General features: G+C 44.1%; 1 protein-coding gene across 4 annotated transcripts in view; it reads right to left on the reverse strand.

Annotated features, from left to right (window-relative positions):
• Positions 1 to 23,825, reverse strand: part of NDRG3 (NDRG family member 3) — a 51,584-nt gene that overhangs the window by 18,775 nt on the left and 8,984 nt on the right. For 3 of the 4 annotated variants that reach the window (XM_056549244.1, XM_056549243.1, XM_056549246.1), the window contains exons 2-9: positions 22,829 to 22,864; positions 13,017 to 13,122; positions 10,913 to 11,033; positions 9,014 to 9,076; positions 7,439 to 7,499; positions 5,907 to 5,993; positions 4,287 to 4,343; positions 1,829 to 1,932 (exon numbers count right to left, since the gene is read on the reverse strand). In XM_056549244.1, the coding sequence (XP_056405219.1) occupies positions 1,829 to 1,932; positions 4,287 to 4,343; positions 5,907 to 5,993; positions 7,439 to 7,499; positions 9,014 to 9,076; positions 10,913 to 11,033; positions 13,017 to 13,122; positions 22,829 to 22,864 (635 nt within the window). Of the gene's footprint in view, positions 1 to 1,828; positions 1,933 to 4,286; positions 4,344 to 5,906; positions 5,994 to 7,438; positions 7,500 to 9,013; positions 9,077 to 10,912; positions 11,034 to 13,016; positions 13,152 to 22,828; positions 22,865 to 23,825 lie in introns of all 4 variants that reach the window. The other variant, XM_056549245.1, reaches the window with a different exon arrangement.

Here is a 23,825-nt window from a genome sequence, read left to right on the forward strand (position 1 = left end):
CTGGACTCTGAGCTCCTCTAACAACCGCTCACTACAGGACGAAGCAGAACAGGCCATGCAGGTCGGTATAATACACTGATCCCCTTCTATAATGAAGGATTTATCTTTGCTATCAGCACTGGGAATTATTATGGACAGATGATATAAAGGTAATGGTGCCGATACCAGTGCTTGTATCTGTCTAATACAGAGATCCCTCAAATTACAATATTCACCATACGATGATCTTCTCTGGACATTGTAACTATAAACCAGACAACATACAATGTACAGACAGTCCAGATCTGTGATACCTGACAGTACCCGGAAGAACCGACCAATCAGAATGGACATTCACTGGTAATACCCTTGTATTACTGAAGTGAATGCACTGACTGCTGTCTGGTAGCACCCCCTGGAGTACAGAGAGGTATTACATGTTCTGTGCTCTTTACCTGTATTACTGAAGTGCATGCACTGACTGGTGTCTGGTAGCGCCCCCTACAGTACAGGGAGGTATTACATGTTCTGTACTCTTTACCTGTATTACTGAAGTGTATGTACTGACTGGTGTCTGGTAGTGCCCCCTACAGTACAGGGAGGTATTACATGTTCTGTACTCATTTCCTGTATTACTGAAGTGTATGTACTGACTGGTGTCTGGTAGCGCCCCCTACAGTACAGGGAGGTATTACATGTTCTGTACTCTTTACCTGTATTACTGAAGTGTATGCACTGACTGGTGTCTGGTAGCACCCCCTACAGTACAGGGAGGTATTACATGTTCTGTACTCTTTACCTCTATTACTGAAGTGTATGCACTGACTGGTGTCTGGTAGTGCCCCCTACAGTACAGGGAGGTATTACATGTTCTGTACTCTTTACCTGTATTACTGAAGTGTATGCACTGACTGGTGTCTGGTAGCACCCCCTACAGTACAGGGAGGTATTACATGTTCTGTACTCTTTACCTGTATTACTGAAGTGTATGCACTGACTGGTGTCTGGTAGTGCCCCCTACAGTACAGGGAGGTATGACATGTTCTGTACACTTTCCCTGTACCAGGGTTTAGCTGCTCCTTTGGACACCAGGTGAGGGCGGCTCCATGTTACTTTTTTTTAGGACATTGTGTGTTCTGTACAGGACCCTAAAGAAGCTCCTGTCCTCTACATATGACAGCGATTACAGCTCCAGCAGATCGTTATTTTTATATATAAGGATTTGCTTTATCTTTATTTGTTATCTACTTATTTTTGTTTACTCCTCACTTTTTCCCATTTTTGGTTGACATTTTGGAGGCTTCAGAACCAATTACCAGGTTTCCATAGAGTTATGTGCTCAATACACAATGGTTTCACCATACAATGGTCGTCCGGGAACCAATTAATGTTGTAACTTGAGGGACTACTGTACAGTGTTTCCCAACCAAGGTGCCTCCAGGTGTTGCAAAACTACAACTCCCAACATGCCTGGTCAGCCAAAACACTGGTAGAAGGAGAAGTCTGTAAGTGTCCGTCCACACTGCTTAGGATTCTCTGTCAAAACTATTCAATGAGAACCTGCTGCAGCGTTCACAGTGCTGAATTTCCGCTGCGGTAATTGAAGATTCAGGACCGCCAAAAGAACGGACATGTTTATTCTGGCAGAATTCTGCTGGACCAATTGTCATGGCCTCTGGCAGAAGGAAGATCAGGGCTCCAGTTCATTTAAGACACTGAATTACTACCAGTTTGTCAGGGATTACATGGTGCTACACCTCAGGAGGTATATAGGTGGAAAACCCTCTAAAGTAAACCCACTGACAGTGCAGGATGTCCCCAGTGAGGGGCCCAGAGCCCGACCACTTACCTGTTATACGAGTTCACAAAAAGCTGCAGGTTATCTTGATTTATGTCCTGGGCGATGTGTAATCTGTAGGTCTGAACCAGGTCCAGGTTTGACTGCAGTTCATCCTGTGAAAATAAATTATTGGTTGTAATAAATTATTGGTTGTAATAAATTATTGGTTGTAAGGGGCTACTCGAAAAATCTTGGCCAAATCGCTGCCTGATCAAATAGAGGATTATGCCAGCCTGGAAGATGGAAGTACGGGGACCGTGTATAGCACCAGACACCAGGTAATCCCAATAAGGCTGATTTCACACTGTATAATTATTTCTCTGTTATAAAGACCCCTTATGTTTTGTTAAGGAAACCCTTAAAACCGGCCCAGTCAAGTCTATGGGATTTTGTAATTAGCCATTATGACTGGTTAATGCCCATTATGAATAACAAACGTTATTTTGTGACGGGAGAAAATTAGTGCATGTACCGTTCAAGCTAATCAACAATCCCATAGACTTGACTGGGATTTAGTAACGGCCGTATGAGATTTTGTAATGGCCGGATTTAAGAGTTTCCTTAACAAAACATAACGGGTCTTTAAAACGGAGAAATTATATATAGTGTGAAAGCCGCCTAACACTACCCTAGATAATGGAAATTAGTCTAAACAAGCAACAAACCAACAATCGTCTTCATGTCCCTGCACCGACAGTTCAGCGGTTCAGCTGCGTAGCTAATTTTTTAAAGGGGCTATCCATGATAAAAAAAATTATATTTAATAAATAAAAAATAATATTGTTATGATTACAGCGACCCCCCCCCCCCCCGACCTACGTTGGCACCAACATACGATCATTTCAACATACGATGCTTTTGTACGGCGGGGCCATCGCATAAACGGCTATCCTGCAGCGCAGACTGCTTCAGCTGCCACCAGATAGCCGTTTACAGTGCCCCGTGTGGTCCGGCGATTGTCTCCTACCTGTCCTCGGGGCTCCAGATGATCCTCTTAGGGATCCCCTCCATCGCTGGCGCTCTCCATCGTGGTCATCACGTCGCCGCGCACGCAGTCCCGTCATCCAATAGGAGCGGCGTGCGTAGTGATGTGATGACGGCGACGTGAGAGCGACGTTCCAGGGCAGCAGAGACGTTCGAGCGGCGGGGACATCACGGGGACGCGGTGACCGCGATGGAGCGCAACGTCCAGGGCAGCGGTGACTGTCCGGAGCGGCGGGGACAGGCGAGTACAGCTTCCTATACTTTACATTGCACGGATCCCTTAACATACGATGGTTTCCTAAGTTGAGGGACCACTGTATTGTTATTTTCTTTAAAACAGAGTCACTCACATTCACTTTAATTGAACTGAGCTGCAATACCAGACACAACCTAAGGGCTAGAGTGGAGCTGTTTCTAAACTTTGAGAACCATTTTAATATTCGCCAATCTACTAGATCGACCCTTGTACCGGACAGCAGCCTGCTTGTTCTAAAGGTCATTTAGAATTGAATTTTTCCACATTTTTCCTTGATTTGTTCAATAGTGCCATTTTCCCCAAATCACTGAAAAGGAAAAATGTATCTTAAAGGAGTACTCCTCCCCTAGATCGGAAGATCGTGACGTCCCGACTCTGCCCCCGTGTGACGTCACACCCTGCCCCCTCAATGCAAGTCTATGGGAGGGGGCGTGGCAGCTGTCACACCCCCTCCCATAGACTTGCATTGAGGGGGCGGTGTGTGACGTCACACGGGGGCGGAGTAGTGACGTCACGATCTTCCGTCCCCGTGGTCGGGATGGTATTAGCCTGAGGGCCTCCAGCGGTTCCGGAAGCAGTTACAGGTGGGTGCCGCATGGTAGAATGCGGGGGTCCCCAGCATCACACATCTTATCCCCTATCCTTTGGATAGGGGATAAGATGTCTAGGGACGGAGTACCCCTTTAAAGACAAAAAAAACTGCACTGTGTAAACACAGCCTTTCACGATAGCTACACAAAGCTTTTCTCTTATGTTCTGTAAATGTGCTGTTCAACTATACACCTATTCCAGTGTTTCCCAACCAGGGTGCTGCCAGATACTGGAAAACTATAACTCTCAGCATGCCCAGGCAGCCTAAGGCCTGTCTGGTTCCTCCGGAGGTTTCACACTGTCCATGAAAGGTAAATCAAGGCTCCCCTCCCATCTCATTCCTTAGTGTAGTGGTCTTCAAACTGCTGCTCTCCAGCTGTTGCAAAACTACAAATCCCAGCATGCCTGGACAGCCGTTGGCTGTCCAGGCATGCTGGGAGTTGTAGTTTTGCAACAGCTGTAGGCACCCTGGTTGGGAAACATTGACCTATTGTAATATAAAGAGTCATCCCACAGAGAAGGAAACTCCGATCCCCGTTTTTGATCTCACAGGGGGCCCCAGCAGTTGGACCCCCATGATCAGACAGGATGTCCTGTGGAGAGGAGACAGATCCTTTAGCTGTAGACACTACTTACATAACCGAAGAGGTGAGCCAGCACGGTGTCCACGATGTTCGTTGTCCAGCCGGAGAGCTAGAAAAAGAAGAACGGTTCTCGTCAGCTTTCTTCTGTACAGAAGGTTTATCCCAATAGAAACAACGCAAAAAGTTTAGAGAAAATATAGTAAAGACAAAACCAAAAAGTCACATCTAGTATGCGGATGGTTCTACAGCCTGTGAAAACCTTCAATAAAAGGGGTTATCCAGGAAAAAAAATTTTTTTTTATATCAACTGACTCCAGAAAGTTAAACAGATTCGTAAATTACTTCTATTAAAAAAATCTATCCTTACAATAATTATCAGCTGCTAAAGTTGAGTTGATCTTTTCTGTCTGACAACAGTGCTCTCCGCTGACATCTCTCTGTCTGTCTCGGGAACTGCACAGAGTAGAAGAGGTTTGCTATGGGGATTTGCTTCTACTCTGGACAGTTCCCGAGACACGTGTCATCAGAGAGCACTTAGACAGAAAAGAACAACTCAACTTCAGCAGCTCATAAGTACTGGAAAGATTAAGATTTTTTTTTAATAGAAGTCATTTACAAATCTGTTTAACTTTTCTGGAGCCAGTTGAGATTGAGATTTTTATATTATATTATATATATATATATATATATATATATATATATATATTATATATATATATATATATATATATATATATATATATATATATATATAAATAAAAGTTTTCCTGGATAACCCATTTAACCCCTTGAGGATTCAGGAATTTCTTATTTTTGCTCCACTAATTTATTCATATAATATGGGGTTTTTTATTTGTACAGTTTTTGCTTGGATGGAACTTTTTGATACTTATCAATTTTATTTACTTTTTTTTTTACATTTACGCCATTTACTATGTGGGAATATAAACTTTTGTGGGGGGTTTTATGGAAAAAGTTGAAGACTTTTTGCTTATATTTGTAAGCACTTTTTAAGCCCCCATAAGGGAATAATAGCAGCAATCAGATCGCTTTGTACTTTTCAGTGCTATTTATTTTCTTTAACCCCTTAACGACCACGGACATAAATGTACGTCCCGTTGCGGCGGTACTTTGCGCACTAGGATGTACATTTTCGTCCTGTGTATGGACGCGAGCATTGGTGCGGTGCTCGCATCATACACTGCAGCTATCAGCAGCTGGGGACCCGCCGGTAATGGCGGACATCTGCGATCGCGTGGATGTCCGCCATTAACCCCTCAGATGCCGTGATTAATACAGATCACGGCATCTGCAGCGATGCGCATGTTATAATAGATTATCGGATTGTCCGCAGCGCTGCCGCAGGGATCCGATCATCTGTAATGGCAGCCGGAGGTCCCCTCACTCCGTCCGTCTCCCGCTCTGGTGCGAGATCGAGCAGAGCAGAAGATGACCGATAACACTGATCAGTGCTATGTCCTATACATAACACTGAACTGTATTAGCAATCGAATAGTTGCTATAGATAGTCATAGGGTCATAAAGTGTGAAAAAAAAAAGTTAAAAGTTAAAAAAAGTGAAAAATTTTAACAGGTTAAAACAGTTTTGCAGAACAAAAAACTTGTGAGCAATTTAGAACATTGGGGATTGGTGAAAATAAACATAGTCTTACCTTGGAGGCTGCCCAGTCTATCCATCCTTTTGCACAAGGGTCAACATTTAGTAGAACAAGGCCCTCCACCAACTCGGGGTGATCCAGCTAAAGAATCGGAGAGGAAACATTAAGACTAAAAGCACAGATCATGGAGACATCTGAATGACCACAGTCACATGACCAGAAGTGACCAATGAAATCCCTCACCTGCTGGCTGCCTCCCCCACAGTCAGGTTTGATCGTACCTCTAATCGCGTTCCGGCGGCGGTTATGCTTAAAGAGTACCTGTCATCAACTAAACTTTCCCTGATCCCCCTCCCCATCTGTCCCTTACTCTATGCCTATCCCTGTGTTTATTGAGGTTTAAAATGCTGTGGAAAGACTTTTTTTTATCCCTCTTCATTAGCTCAGGAGCACTGTCTTTCTGAGGGGTGGAAGGAGGCGGGTCCCGGCAGGCATGATGTCACATGAAGCCTGGCCGGGACTCTGCTTCTGCCAGTCTTCCTGTATGCTGCTCTCCCTCTGCAGCAGTGTTTCCCAACCAGGGTACCTCCAGATGTTGCAATACTACAACTCCCAGCATGCCCAGACAGCCAACAGCTGTGCAGTGAGATAATACAATGTATAAGATAAGGTGTGGTGAGGGGCAGGGAGTACACAGAGCAGGGGGGAGGGGGAGGTGACTGGCTTCTGTTATATGAGAGGCATGTGCAGGCTTGTAGCTCACAGTGCTGCTCCAGGCTGGGAGCGAGTCCTGAACTTCCGGTGGAAGGACCAGAGCCCTTCAGCATTAGTCCTAAAAGCTGTACACTTACTATGAAAAGCATAGGAAGCTGCCTGCAGACCAGGCAGAGAAGAGAGACCCCTAGTGGCCAAACGTATAAAATGTAAAAACTGGTATAAATATTAATATTTTTTAATGAAGCTATATTACAATATCTCTTCATTAATGATTATGAACAACATATTAAAAGTTTTTGTTGATGACCGGTACTCTTTAAACCTGACCAGAGAGGCACAGGAGCTCCGAGGCTTGTACAGCTACTTCAGTGTGGAGTCCTCCTTTAGGATCCATTCACACATGCAGTATCTGGCACATATTTGATGCGCAGGATTTGAAGCTGCAGATTTCAGTGTAAACTAAATGATCGACCACCTCTTCAAATCCGCAGCATCAAATACGCGCAGGATGCTGTGCACAGAACCTTAATACATCACAATGTTAAAGGGCTTGCAGGACTTTCATCCCCTACACAGCTGCTGTATGCTCCACAGGAAGTTGTGTAGTTCTTTCCAGTCTGACCACAGTGCTCTCTGCCGACACCTCTGTCCATGTCTGGAACTGTCCAGGGCAGGAGAGGTTTGCTCTGGGGATTTGCTCCTCCTCTGGACAGTTCCTGACATGGACAGAGGTGTCAGCAGAGAGACCTGTGGTCAGACTGGAAAGAACTACACAACTTCCTGTGGAGCATACAGCAGCTGATAAGTACTGGAAAGTGTTTTCTCCCGGAGGACCCCTTTAAGTGTGAGGGGGGAGCGAGGAGACTTACAGCAAACTTTGACAAGATGTAGGCACCGGCTCCAACTCCAATTCCGATTACAGATTTCAGGCTAAAAAGAATTAGAAAGGTAAAAGGCATTAGATGTGTTCGGTATAATTGATCATTAACCCTTTATGGTAGTGATAAGATACAGTCATCGAAAGAACAGATTTATAGGGGTACTCCGATCTAAAGTATTGGGGATAAGAGGTCAGATTGTCCGCAATCTCCGGACCGGCACCCAGGCGAGCCTTCCGGTGGCCGTAGTAGTCACGCCTCCTCCGATCCAGTCTATTGGAGAGGCAGAGATACAGCATTCGCATATCTCCTAGAGAGATACATGGAGGGGACACCGATTCTTGCATGCGGATTACTGGGCAGGAGATGGGGGGCAGTAGGTGGGGGCAGTCCTGTATTTGCCGGATGACCAGTTGCTCAGTACTACAATTCCCACAATGCATTCCTTCATCAGCTCCATATCACAGTCCTCCCACACTGCCTACTCCCAATCCAACAGCAATTCTACCAGTTTCCTGCACAGTGCTGCTGCTGAACATCTCATTCCACAGCAGATTATCGCACAGTGAGGTTGCAGAGCCAGCTGCATTCATTTCCTGTCTGCTCCTCTGCCTGATATTGTTCAGCACAAGGCAGTATGCTGTAACCTCACCTCACTCTTCTGATAGGTCTATATTTATACATACAGCCCTAACTTAAATGTTATATCTTGGACTGATCCCTTTACATGGGCTCTGCAATCAATCTATCCCACAGAGAGCAGCACAATTGCCAAGGAAAGCAACGTTCAGCACCCTGCATGATACCTGCTGGGCATTGGATCGAGGCATCAGTAACCGTAGTGCCCAGCTGAGTCTCTTCATACCTAATATATATCAAGCAGAACAGAAAGCTTGGACTGATCCTATGCAAAACTACAAATCCCAGCATGCCCGGACAGCCTTTGGCTGTCCGGGCATGCTAGGAGTTGTAGTTTTGCAACAGCTGGAGACACTGGGAGATTTTCAAACACTACTGTAATTTCTGTTCCAGCGATATTACACTTATTTTTCACATTTACAAAGGTCTCGTGTTTCTTTGAAGATATGAAAATAGATGAGTTCATTTTCGTGCCACTTTAGTTTTTATACGCACCATAGATTGCCAAATTTGGGACAATTTTTTTGTTGCCACCAGATTGGATATTTTTGCACCAAAATTGCTGAGTTTGGTGCCAAATTTTACATCCTCGAAAAAGTAAAAAAAAAAAAGTAAAAAAAAAATTAACTAAAATAAAAATTATATATTATATACATACACACACCCATTTCCGTGATTTCTACACATGGTGTAAAATGGACTCTCACCCCTTTGAAATTAGCATGTAAAACATTAAATTTACATAGCCACGCCCACTTTTGCAAAACTGGATTGACTAGTGTAAACCTTGGATAATTCTCATGTAAAAAACTTAATATCAGATTTTGGTGCAAAACGCTTAGTTTATGATGTACAGATTGTCTTTCTTCCTCCATTACATTTTGGGTTTTTATTTCCTTTAGAAATGTAAATTGACGAAAACCTCACCTCAGGTGGGTCAGGACGGCAGGTAACATCTCCGCTAGCTCATCCATTGTAGGGTACTGATACCTGAAAGATGTATAGAAAATGTATATGATTTATAAAATGTATATAAAACTCTGTATAAGTTTACCTTGTGAAACGTTCTGCCCATTCAGCCCCAGAACACAAATCTATAAACATTTATTAACCCCTTAACGACCAGTGTCATAAATGTACATCCTGGTGTGGCGGTACTTCGCGCACCAGGACGTACATTTACGTCCTGTTCATGACCATCGGAGCGGTGCTGGCGTCATGCTGCTATCAGGGACCTGCTGGTAATGGCAGACATCAGTGCTGGGGGGGGGCGATACGATCATCCATTTAAAGCACCGCATTGCTGCAGATGTTGTGATCTGTATTGATCACGGCATCTGAGAGGTTAAGCCCCATAAAATGTGTAACCCAATTTCTCTTGAGTAAGGAAATCCCTCATATGTGAACGTAAAGTGCTCTGTGGGTGCAGTAGAGCAGTGGTTCTCAACCCTCAGGGGTACTTAGCAGTTCTCCAGGGGGTACATGAAAACAATCCGTAATGGCAGCCACTGGTCTGGACAGCAGGCTGAGGTCACTGCACCGAGGAGCGGAACAGGAGAACAGCAAAGGGGAAGCGCGGGCACTGGGCGGCTGTGGGCAGGAACTACATCACTACCCCTGCAGACCGGGGACCTACTGCTATGACCAGAGGAGCACCAAAGAGGGACAGTATGGTGGTTTACAACTATATATATATGGAGGCAGCATGGTTGACTACAAATATAAATATATATATATATGTGTGGACATATATGGCCCACAACTATCAACTATATATGGGGACAGTATGGTGGCCTACAACTATATTATGTATGGGGGCAGTATGATGGCCTCCAAATATAATAATATAATGTATATATATATATTATATATATATATATATATATATATATATATATATATATATATATATATATATATATACACACATATATATACATCTATATACACACACACACACACACACACACACATATATGGGGACAGTATGGTGGCCTACAACTATATTATATATGGGGGCAGTATGATGGCCTCCAAATATAATAATATAATGTATATATATATTATATATATATATATATATATATATATATATATATATATATATATATATATACACACACATATATATACATCTATATACACACACACACACACACATATATGGGGACAGTATGGTGGCCTACAACTATATTATATATGGGGGCAGTATGATGGCCTCCAAATATAATAATATAATGTATATATATATATATATATATATATATATATATATATATATATACACACATATATATACATCTATATACACACACACATATATGGGGACAGTATGGTGGCCTACAACTATATATTTTTTTATTTTTATTTAAATGTCTTCTCCCCAATATTTTTTTGGCTTCAGAGCAAGTTATGGAAAAATAAAGGGTTTCATTACAAAATACAATTTGTTTGGCAAAAAACAAGCCCTTATACAAGTCTGTAGATGGAAAAATGAGTTATGGGTATTATAGGGCGAGGAAGGAAAAAAAACTAAAGTAAAAACTAAAACTGGCCCTGACAAGTGGACCGCCAAGAGGGACAAGGGGACCGCCAAGAGGGACAAGGGGACCGCCAAGAGGGACAAGGGGACCGCCAAGAGGGACAAGGGGACCGCCAAGAGGGACAAGGGGACCGCCAAGAGGGACAAGGGGACCGCCAAGAGGGACAAGTGGACCGCCAAGAGGGACAAGTGGACCGGGCTCTGTTTTAGTTCCTTGTGCTTTCTGTAATGTTCTGCCCATTCACCCTCAGAACACATTCTATACACTGTTTTCCTGAACTTACCCGGATGGGAATGCTGGCGCTCCCATCTGCTGCCCGGGCGCATCCACGTGGCAGATGGCGAAGTGCTGGGTGATCTCATGCATGTCTTCATAGTTAAAGAAGGTGTTGAAGCAGGACTTATCTGGAATACAGAGATCTTATGAAAACCACAGGAATAGTTAGGCCAAATTCACAGGGTGTAAAATGTGCGGAATGTCTACACGGAAAACACAGGCGGACATTCTGCATATCTGATATATCCGGCGGGTGCTAGGACCGCTCAGAGATGCGCAGTCTCAGACAAAATCCAGTCACAGTAAAATCTGCAGAAAGAAAAGACAAGTCTTATTCTGTGGACACTGGAAACATCTGCCGTGGAAATTCTGCTGTATTCACAGTGCAGGAGAATCCCATTGAAATCAATAGGACTCTGCTGCTGCAGAAATCCACACAGACATTCTGCTTAGTGTACATACCCTTAGGAAGGAGACCAGCTACTGTACATAAAGGGTGGTGGGGGGGGGGATAGAGCGCCACAGCACCATCACCACCATCACAAAGCAGTGATCAGAACGATCCGCAGGTCATACCCGGCCATTACCGTCTATAGGTCTCCCCCTTCCCTTGATGTACAGTATTTGTCATGCACAGAAGTATAAGGTAAAATCTCATCTCTATTCCCAATACAGCAGTGTTTTCATAACAATGTGCCTCCAGCTGCTGCAAAACAACAATTACCAGCATGTCCGGGCATTCTGAGTTGTAGTTTTGCAAGACACTGGTTAGGAAGCACTGCCATAGACTAGAATGGAGCACCAGGCAGATCACAGCGGGATTCAGGAGTGAGAACCCATGTGACCAAAACTTTACCGGTGTGGCGCTGTTCCTCGAAACAAAACGCAATTTTTTTCTAATCCTGTAAAATCACTTTAAAGGGGCACTCTGGCAGAAAGTGGTTTTCTAAAAACATGCTTATATTGTCTGCTTAAACAAAAACTGTACAGTGACCCCCCGACCTACGATGGCCCCGACATACGATCATTTCAGCATACGATCACTCTCAGAGGCAGCATCAACATACGATGCTTTTGTATGTCGGGGCCATCACATAAACGGCTATCCTGCAGCACAGACTGCTTCAGCCACCACCGGATAGCCGTTTACGGTGCCCCGTGTGCTCCGCTGACGATCACTTACCTGTCCTCGGGGCTCCGGCGCGTCCTCTTCGGGATCCCCAGCAGTCCCGCTCTCCATCGTCGTCATCACGTCGCTGCACACGCCGTCCCGTCATCCAATAGGAGCGGCGTGCATAGCGACGTGATGGCGGCGACAGAGAGCGAGGATGCCGGGGAAGCAGAGGCCTTACCGGAGCGTCGGGGTTCCCTCGGGGACGCGGCAACAGCGATGGAAGGCGACATCCAGGGCAGCGGTGACCGTCCGGAGCGGCGGGGACAGGTGAGTACAACTTCCTCTAACAGTGGTCTTCAACCCGCGGACCTCCAGATGTTGCAAAACTACAACACCCAGCATGCCCGGACAGCCAACGGCTGTCCGGGCATGCTGGGTGTTGTAGTTTTGCAACATCTGGAGGTCCGCAGGTTGTAGACCACTGTCCTATACTTTACATTGTACGGTTCCCTCAACATACGATGGTTTCAACTAACGATGGTCCATTTGGAACGGATTACCATTGTATGTTGAGGGACCACTGTACTTGCCTCCCTTGGTCCACCCGGTATTGCTGCTCCCGGACTCCAGGGTGCTGGGGCCCAGTCCATCACAATAAAAGCTTAGCCAATCATTGAATGGCGGGGCACCAATGCGAACAGTGATTGGCTGAGGGAAAATTGATGTATTCGTCCCCAGCACCCTGAAGAGGAGACACCAGAGCCTACAGGGGATGAAGGGAGGCAAGTAGTGTTTTTTTTGTTAAAAAGCAGCCTGGGTTTATTATTATTTTTTTTTTTTAAACACTTTTTACCGGAGTACCCCTTTAAGGTGAAAGTTTCTCTCCACATGATGTAGTTTAAAAGAAAAAATTACATATCCTGAAAAAAAATTAAAAAAAAACAGCTGGGCATACACTGCTTCCTATATAACACGTTAGCCAATAATAAAGACTCACGGTTCAGGCCAATGTCATGGTATGTGAGGATCACCGGTCTGTTCCCTTTAGGGGTGCCCCTCATGGTGACATGTAACACACCGAAAGCCGTCTCTATATCATGTTCCTACGGAAAACAAAGTGCACGACTATAACCTGTAGGGAAGCAACATAATAGATAATGGAGACCAAAGACAATTCTGACCTATTTGGCCTATACCCTTTGCCCTTTTGCAGCCATATACAGTGGGGCAAAAAAGTATTTAGTCAGCCCCCAATTGTACAAGTTCTCCCCCTTATAAAGATGAGGCTGTAATCATCATCATAGGTTATAACCTCAACTATGAGACAGAATGAGAAAAATCCATAAAATCACATTGTCTGATTATTAAAGAATTTATTTGGAAATTATGGTGGAAAATAAGTATTTGGTCAATAAGAAAAGTTCATCTCAATTTGTTATATCCCTTTGTTGGCAATGACAGAGGTCACATGTTTTCTGTCTTCACAAGGTTCTCACACACTGTTGCTGGTATTTTGGCCCATTTCTCCATGCAGATCTCCTCTAGAGCAGTGATGTTTTGGGGCTGTCGCTGGGTAACACAGACTTTCATCTCCCTCCAAAGGTTTTCTATGGGGTTGAGATCTGGAGACTGGCTAGGCCACTCCAGGACCTTGAGATGCTTCTTATGAAGCCACTCCTTTGTTGCCCGGGCAGTGTGTTTGGGATCATTGTCATGCTGAAAGGCCCAGCCATGTTTCATCTTCAATGCCCTTGCTGATGGGAGGTTTTCACTCAAAATCTCACGATACATGGCGCCATTCATTCTTTCCTTTACACGGATCAGTCGTCCTGGTCCCTTAGCAAAAATAACAGCCCCAAAGCCTGATGTCTCTCTTCCCCCCCCCCCCATGCTTCACAGTAGGTATGGTGTTCTTTGGGTGCAACTCTTTCTCCTCCAAACACAAGTTGAGTTTTAACCAAAAAGTTCTACTTTGGTTTCATCTGATCAAATGATATTCTCCCAATCCTCTTCTGGATCATCCAAATGCTCTCGAGCAAACTTCAGACAGGCCCGGACATGTACTGGCTTAAGCAGGGACACGTCTGGCACTGTATGATTTGAGTCCCTGGCGGTGTAGTGTGTTACTGATGGTAGCCTGTTACTTTGATCCCAGTTCTCTGCAGGTCATTCACTAGGTCCCCCGTGTGGTTCTGGGATTTTTGCTCACCGTTCTTGTGATCATTTTGACACCACGGGGTGAGTGGAGCCCCAGATGGAGGGAGATTATCAGTGGTCTTGTATGTCTTTCATTTTCTAATAATTGCTCCCACAGTTGATTTCTTCACACCAAGCTGCTTGTCTATTGCAGATTTATTCTTCCCAGCCTGGTGCAGGTCTACAATGTTGTTTCTGGTGTCCTTCGCCAGCTCTTTGATCTTGGCCATAGTGAAGTTTGGAGTGTGACTGTTTGAAGTTGTGGACAGGTGTCTTTTATACTGATAACAAGTTCTCACAGGATCCATTAATACAGGTAACGAGTGGAGGACAGAGGAGAATCTTACAGAAGAAGTTACAGGTCTGTGAGAGGCAGAAATCTTACTTGTTTGTAGGCGACCAAATACTTATTTTCCACCATAATTTGCAGATAAATTCTTTAATAATCAGACAATGTGATTTATGGATTTTTTTTCTCACTGTCTCATAGTTGAGGTTATAACCTATGATGGAAATTACAGCCTCTCATCTTTATAAGGGGGAGAACTTGTACAATTGGGGGCTGACTAAATACTTTTTTGCCCACTGTATTTGTTGGTGCACCATGACGCACATTTATACATGTGTATATTTGTTGGTGCACCATGACGCACATTTATACACGTGTATATTTGTTGGTGCACCATGACGCACATTTATACATGTGTATATTTGTTGGTGCACCATGACGCACATTTATACATGTGTATATTTGTTGGTGCACCATGACGCACATTTATACACGTGTATATTTGTTGGTGCACCATGACGCACATTTATACATGTGTATATTTGTTGGTGCACCATGACGCACATTTATACACGTGTATATTTGTTGGTGCACCATGACGCACATTTATACACGTGTATATTTGTTGGTGCACCATGACGCACATTTATACACGTGTATATTTGTTTGTGCACCATGACGCACATTTATACATGTGTATATTTGTTGGTGCACCATGACGCACATTTATACATGTGTATATTTGTTGGTGCACCATGACGCACATTTATACATGTGTATATTTGTTGGTGCACCATGATACAAACACATTTATACACGTGTATATTTGTTGGTGCACCATGACGCACATTTATACACGTGTATATTTGTTGGTGCACCACGACGCACACACATCCACCGATTTCATTACACATCTTTCTATATATCACTTTGCCATTAACCCGTAGGGACCTGTGACATACATGAACGACGCTACAGCACAGTGACGAACATGATGCTCTGTATAGCGAGTGCGATCCTCAGTCACATGACCGTGGCTTTAATATGTGATCCTCCACGCTCGCCTGTGTTCTCCTTTCTCATGCATTATTCATGAGCACTGCTGAATTCTCCAATGTATCATTGTGATTGGCTGTCGTGTTACATTTATACCAGAACTTTACCCAGGGTTAGCCCCGCCCCCTGATGCCCAACAGTGAGATGCATTTTATTAGTCTGACCTTACACATGGCATGTACATATAGTCTGTTGCCCCTTAGGTCTTGTGTGCATTTTTGATTATTTATATAGTAAATATTTTAAAGCATACTCACCTACCTTGTTCCCCCCACAGCTCTCGCTGTGACATCATATGCTGCAGTATACAGTCAGTGAATGGTAGAATGACCAGTCACAGCAAACAGAAGTCAGTCTAGGACAGTGTTTCCCAACCAGTATGACTCCAGCTGTTGCAGAACTTCAACTCCCTGCATTCCTGGACAACTATCAGCCTGTCTGCTTCCTCCAGAGGATTCACAATGTCCCTGAAAGGTAAATGAAGGCCTCCCTCATTTCAGTAGCCGTTGACTGTTTGGGCATGCTGGAAGTTGTAGCTTTCCAACAGCTGGAGGCACCCTGGTTGACAGACATCGCCACAGCTGTCCAGGCATGCTGGGAGTTGTAGTTTTGCAAAAGCTGTGGGTATCTTTTCAAAACAATCCATCCTGCGTCGGACATAGGGACGAATTCCTTTGCTGTGAAAGGGTTAATGATGTTACTGCCTGTATCTCGCCGTATTCTGATCTTACCAGTCACATGACACTACGTCTAGCGCAGTCCCTGCAGGTCACTTTGGGCACAGTCTCTACTCTTCTCGTGAACTCACCAGAGAGAAGTATACGGCGTCCACATCCAAGAAATCCATCGCTGTGGTGGACGGATTCGACAGCAACAACAGGACTTCAAGAAACAACAACGACGACAACGCGGGCGGAGAGCGGATTAGTGACTAATAGGATTTCACCATGTAATGAGGATGATGGGAAACACTGCAGGATCCAGAGCGCGGCGGCAGGGGATATAGTTTACTATGTAATTATGATTGCAGTAACATATAGCCTGTAAAATATATATATATTATATATATATATATATATATATATATATATATATATATATATATATTATACTGCAGTGATACAAAGCTACAACTCCCAGCATGCCCAGACTGCATCCCTCCTTGTATAGGGCAGTGGTCTCCAAACTGTGGACCTCCAGATGACAAAACTACAAATCCCAGCAGGCCAGGACAGCCAAAGGTCTGTCTACCTCCTCCAGAGGATCCTCAATGTCCATAAAAGGTTTAATTCAGGGACAAGTTCAGTTTTGAAGTGGATTTGAGGGGCTTTCATATTAGAAATACCCCATAAATGACTCCATTATAAAAACTGCACACCTCAAAGTATTCAAAATGACATTCAGAAAGTGTGTTAACCCCTTAGGTGTTTCACAGGAATAGGAGCAAAGTGAAGGAGAAAATTCTAAATCTTTATTTTTTACACTCACATGTTCTTGTAGACCCAATTTTCACAAGGGGTAAAAGGAAAAAAAAAGCCCCCCCCCCAAAATGTGTAACCCAATTTCTCTTAAGTAAGGAAATACCGCATATGTGGATGTCAAGTGTTCGGCGGGCGCAGTAGAGGGCTCAGAGGAGAAGGAGCGGCAATGGGATATTGGAGAGCGAGTTTTTCTGAAATGGTTTTTGGGGGGCATGTCACATTTTGGAAGCCCCTATGGCGCCAAAAAAGCAAAAAACATAAAAACACATGGCATTTTGGAAACTAGACCCCTCAAGGCACGTAACAAGGGGTCCAGTGAGCCTTAACACCCCACAGGTGTTTGAAAAATGTTCATTAAAATGGGATGTGAAAAGGAAAAATTTAATTTTTTTACACTAAATTGCTGGGGTTACTCCAAATGTTTCAAAAGGTAAAAGGAGAAAATGTCACCGTAAATTTGTAAATAGATTTCTTCGGCGAAAGGACATACCTCATATATGACAAAAAACTGCTCTGCGGGTGCACACCAGGTCTCAGATGAGCAGGAGCGCCATTCAGCTTTTGGAGAAATTTGTCAGGGGCCTTGAGCGTTTACAGAGCTACCATGGTGCCAGACGATTGGGACCCCTCTCAAGTGCCATCATTTTGGAAAAGACACCCCTCAGGGAACGTAACAAGGGGTACAGTGAGCATTTACACCTCACAGGTGTTTGGAACATTAATCGTAAAATAAAAAATAGTTTTTTCCACAAAAATGCCGGTGGAAATGAAAAATTTGGGGTAATAGGAGAAAATGCCCCCCAAATTTTGTAACCCCATTGCTTCTAAATATGGAAATACCCCATATGTGGATGTAACCTGCTGTGCGGGCGAACTACAGGGCTCAAGAGTCAGAGCGGTTTGCATTAGAGGCCTATGGCATGTCAGCTGACGATTACATATATTCAGAGGAAAATAAGAGAAAGGAACACCCACATGTGACCCCAATACAGACAGTACACCCCCTGGGGAATGGGTATAGGGGGAACTGGACATTTGGAACAGACGGGTGTTCCCTAAATTTATTTTCCAGGAATGGATGAAATGTACTATTGGAGGGGGGGGGGAAGGAATGAAAATTAAAGTGTTACTACTGATATGCCAATTATGTTCCCAGAATGATGACCCAGAGCATAGCCAAAAGTAAAAATGATGCCCGCCCCAAACCCTATAATCTGAATCATCATTCTGGGAATAGGACGTGTGTGGTCGTCCCTAACCTGTTGCCTCAAATGACGCTCGGGTGGAGAGAGAGCGCTGCACATTTGAGGCAACATAAAAAGTCCCCGATGATAGTGACTCAGTGACCTGTGACCCTTTTTTGGAAAAAATACCCCCAGAGGACTTAGTTATTTTTTTGCTGGAAAAAAAAATGGGGTTAAAATTTGGAATGTACTCTGGACTTTGTACATTGGAATCAAATTATCCCCCCCACTGTCCTTCCGTATCCCCCTCTTGTCCTTTCGTATCTTCCCCCCGTAATTCTGTATCCCCCCCCCCTTGTCCTTCCGTATCCCCCTCCTGTTACACACTCTGCATTTTTTCTGGGATCGTCCCTTCTTTCCAGTGTGGGGGACTTCACCTGCAAAGTGTTGGTCGGGGACGATCCTGGCCCCTATAACTCCAGTTCCTTGGGAAGTCCGGCCTGCTCTTTCCCGGTCGCCAAAGATCAGGACCTTTAGGATTTCCTCCTGGAACTGGAGGAATGTCCCTGTGTGGTCAGCGTTCCCGTACAGTACAAGAGTTGTACATGGCAACCTGTACCATGTAGACCGCAACTTTTTTGTACCATACCCGTGTTTTCCGCATGGCCATGTATGATCAGAAAGATAAACTCCCCCCATATACCGATTGTAGTCCAGAATACAATCAGGCTTGAGGACCGGTCCCACGGTTCCTCGCACAGGGACAGGTGAGCTGCCGTTACCATGAATAGTGGTCGGCATAAGGACATCCCTCTTATCCTCTTATCCTGACCAGCAGCAGGTTTTCATGGGTCAGGGCACGGGACTCACCCCGGGGGATAGGTGTCCGGATAAAATTTAGAGGGAGGCCTCTCTGGTTTCTCCGCACGGTCCCACAAGCGGACGTGGATCTGGCGGCAAGGGATGTGCAGAGAGGGATGCTGGTATAAAAGTTGTCCACGTACACGTGGTAACCCTTATCCGGCAAAGGGTGCACAAGGTCCCAAACGATTTTCCCGCTAACACCCAGAGAGGGGGAACAATCTGGGGGTTCAATACGGGAATCTCGTGCCTCATATACTCTAAACTTGAGTGGACCCGGAGGTACTCTCACAAAGTTTATAGAGCTTCACGCCATACCGCGCCCGCTTCGAGGGAATATACTGGCGGAAGAGGAGTCTCCCCTTAAAACTGATAAGAGACTCATCTACAGAGAGGTCCCTGAGCGGTACATAGGCCTCCAAAAATTTGGCCCCAAAGTGATTGATGACCGGCCTCACTTTGTAAAGTCGGTCATAGGCGGGATCACTTTGGGGGGGGGGGGGGGGGGCCTCGCCTAGCAGCGTCTCCGCAGTCGTGCAGTGGGCTCATCTTCAGGCCTAGATGAGGAGGAGGAGGACGAGGAAGAGCACAGAAAAGTAGGATCTTCCTCGTCCTCACTGGCAGATTCTGTGTCAGAGGCAAGAAATGCGTATGCCTCCACCGCCGAATATGCCCAGTGGGCCATGGCTTTTTTTCTACGGTGGCGGGGGAGAGAGTGTGTATGTATATGTGCTTGGTGCAAACTTTATAATGGTGTGAGATAAGATATCACAAAAAAAAAAAAAGGGGGCTAAATGCAGCGCCCTGAAGTCCTAATAGGGCCCTGGTCACGCTACAAAATGTGCGGCAGACCCTTGAGGATGTATTAGGGGGTCGGGGAGGAACTTTTTTTTCTTTCAAACTCCTACCTTTCCCTCCACACAAACTAACCCTGAACTACAGATGGCAGGAGGCCAATTCTGCCCTGAGGGGCACAGATCTGGTCAGAGGAGGGGGTTCCTGGCTCCTTCTCAGCTCTGCCCACTGACTGAACTCTGGGCTGGTAGAGCTTAGAGAAGGGGACATTAACCTCTCCTCTGCCAGCTGCAATTGGTCGGACGCTTATTTCAGTAGGCTTCCCGATCCAGTTCCCCCTGGGTCCTTAAGCCCCAGGACGTACCTGTACGCCCTTGGTCCTTAAGGGGTTAAAAGACCAATAAAACTGAAAATCCACTTTACAATTCTAGTTGCACTGAAAAATAGGATTTCCCGGTTTTGTATTTGCATTCGTTGTAATGGCTGCCATCCACAAGACCGCATCAAAACGTAAGGGATTCCTTAGGACTGCAGCTGAATCGTACCTTAAAAATAAAATGGGAAAAACCAGGGACCGCTCCTCGCGTAATACCCAAGATACCAGGTGGAGAGATGGAGCGGACAAACAATGGCCTTTTAGATGGCCGCTCACCTTATAGCAGATAAAGAGCACTTATCACCCCTTATTCAGGGTTCAAATCTATTCCTGAAGAAGAACGGCAAAGCCCAAGAAGGTCACAGGGGCAGGATACCCCGTCCCGTCTGAAGAATCAAGTGACAGCAAAAAAAAAAAAAGGACCCAAACAAATCAGGCGCTGTTCTGTGTTTCAGCAGGAATAAAGTATTGTCCAAAGCAAAATATTGTTGAAGTACCATTAGGCACGATATTTTAGGTCAGAAACCAATGACACGTTTCGGAGGTACAGTCCTCCTTCCTCAGACTGGCAGCCAGGACTGTACCTCCGAAATCAGTCCTTGGTCTCCGACTTTAAATAAACATAGTGCCTATTGATTAGTGCCTTTATTTAGATATCCAATGAGTACACGTGGCACAAAACAGCAATGCCGACACGTTTCAGGTCAATAGGACCAATAGTCATGGTATAACTAAGGGCCATGAATAAGGGTACCATTGACCCAAAATGCGTTGGGGTTGCTGTTTTCTCCTTTTACTCATAGGATGTCTACAGTGACCTGTTTTAGAACCGCACTGGTGGAGCTGGATTCCTTGTTTTGCACATTTCTGTCATACTACTCCCTCTGCGGAAACTGATGGAAGTTATGAAAACTTTAGGGCGGTGTCACCACTTCCGCAGGGTAACCCCTTTTATACCTTAAGGCATTGTTTCCCAACCAGGGTGCCTCCAGCTGTGGCAAAACTACAACTCCCAGCATGCCTGGACAGCCATCGGCTGTCCAGGCATGCTGGGAATTGTAGTTTCGCAACAGCTGGAGGAACCCTGGTTGGGAAACACCACCTTAAAGGGGAACTCCACTGGAGTTTTATTTTATTTATTTATTTTAAGTCAAATGATGTCATCAAGTTAAACAGATTTGTAAATTACTTGTATTAAAAAATATTAATCCTTCCAGTACTTAGCTGCTGTATGCTCCACAGAAAGTGCTTTTCGTTTTGAATTTCCTTTCTGTCTGACCACAGTGATCCTTGCTGACACCTCTGTCTATTTTAGGACCGGACCAGATTAGGAGCAAATCCCCATACAAAACCTCTCCTGTTCTGGACAGTTCCTGACATGGACAGCGGCGTCAGCAGAGAGCACTGTGGTCAGACAGAAGAAATTAAAAAACTTCCTGTGGAGCATACAGCAGCTGATAAGTACTGGAAGGATTAAGATTTTTTTAATAGAAGTAATTTACAAATCTGTATAACTTTCTGGCACCAGTTAATTTAAAAAATAAATAAATAAAAAAAATAAACAGTTTTCCAGTGGAGTACCCCTTTAACGGCTGTTCTCGACCGTGCGCAACGGTAGTGTGAAACTAGTAATCTACATCCTGTTTGTAAGACTCAAAAGCATTGCACTGTGGTATTTCCACAGACCAATGTTTCCCAACCAGGGTGCATCCAGCTGTTGCAAAACTACAACTCCCAGCATGTCCAGAATTTTTATAATCTGTAGTGTGAATGCACCCTAAAGGGAACCTGTGAAAAGCTTCATGCTGGGCAGTGGGTGACAGGGACGAGCCCCCTTATTACAACAGCATAAGATGATTTACTATGCAAAATGACAGTCGTACGTGCCGCCATCACAGATACACCACATATGGTCAGGGGGCTGGCTTGTCAGACAAGACGCAGCAGAGCCCCCTGTGATCAGGTGACTTATGACAGATTGTCTCCCTTTTCGCGGCTGGAGACAACCTTGAATGCACCAGAACACAGAATTTAGAGGGACAAATAAAATACATCAAAAGGAGACGATCCACCCCTAAGGGTCCGTTCACACCGGTGAGTCCCCACTGCGACTGAGCAGAGGATTACCCGAAATTCCGCAGTAGCTACAACTCACTGTAAACTCGCCCGTGTGAACATTCCCTAAAAGGCAATAAGAGGTTATTTCCAAGTTATCAGTAAATTGCAAAAACCTGGAATACCCCTTTACAAACGTAAACTTTACAAAAGGGCAACTAATGTTAACATTGGGTACACTTATAAACTTCCGAAAAGTCTGCTGCAAAAGGTCTATGGAATTGCCCATAGACTTGCATGAGATGGAAAGATTTAATTTTATTATATATAAAAACATAAAAATATAAGATATTAATATATTATAATAAAACAACCAACATATTACAATTTAATGTTAAAATAATTATGTAAATTAAAAAATTCTATAAATTATTCACACAATATATAAATTTCTCTCATACAAGTTCTGCACAGTTAAAAAAAATTTAAAAAAAAATTAAAAAATGACAGACTCACCTGTCCATCAAAGTCCTCAAAGCTACGGCCAGCAGTCTAAGGAAAGAGATTAAATTACAAGTTAGCAATCTGCATGCAGAAAATATATATATACATTTTAAAAAGCAATATATTATATATACACACACACACATTATATTTATATTATACTGTACACACACACACATATATACACACCAACACAATGTATAAGATTTCTCAAACAAATGCCGCACTACTTCACCACTCCGCTCCTGGTGCCAGCGCCCGGACTTGATCACAGTCCAAGCAGATATAAACATTGGCGCAGCACTCTAGTGCAAAAAATGTGATCCTATTTCAAGCATGGTCATACATCAAATTAGGAGGGTCCATTCATTAAAGGGGTATTCCAGGCAAAACCCTTTTTTTATATATATATATATATATATATATATATATATATAAACTGGCTCCGGGAAGTTAAACAGGTTTGTAAATTACTTCTATTAAAAAATCTTAATCCTTCCAATAGTTATTAGCTTCTGAAGTTTTCTGTCTAACTGCTCAATGATGAGGTCACATCCCGGGAGCTGCGCATGATGGGAGAATATCCCCATAGGAACTGCACAGCTCCCGGGACGTGACATCATCAGAAAGCAGTTAGACAGAAAACAACAACTCAACTTCAGAAGCTAATAACTATTGGAAGGATTAAGATTTTTTAATAGAAGTAATTTACAAATCTGTTTAACTTTCCGGAGCCAGTTGATATATAAAAAAGGTTTTGGAATGGAATACCCCTTTAACAATCATTAATAATCCATAAAATCGTGACTATATCCAATACAAAGTGCATGTAAACCTTTGAGTACCACGGTACATAATAAAGTGCTAAATATATTCATTGTATGTGGTTAAATATACAAGGCTTGAAATAGAACGCTCCATATTAATGTTACAGCTGTGCAGCATAAACCGATGATCTGTATTACTAGTCAGGACTAGAGATGAGCGAACTTACAGTAAATTCAATTCG

This window comes from Hyla sarda, chromosome 12 (assembly GCF_029499605.1).
Source record: "Hyla sarda isolate aHylSar1 chromosome 12, aHylSar1.hap1, whole genome shotgun sequence".
Classification (NCBI taxonomy): Eukaryota; Metazoa; Chordata; class Amphibia; order Anura; family Hylidae; genus Hyla; species Hyla sarda.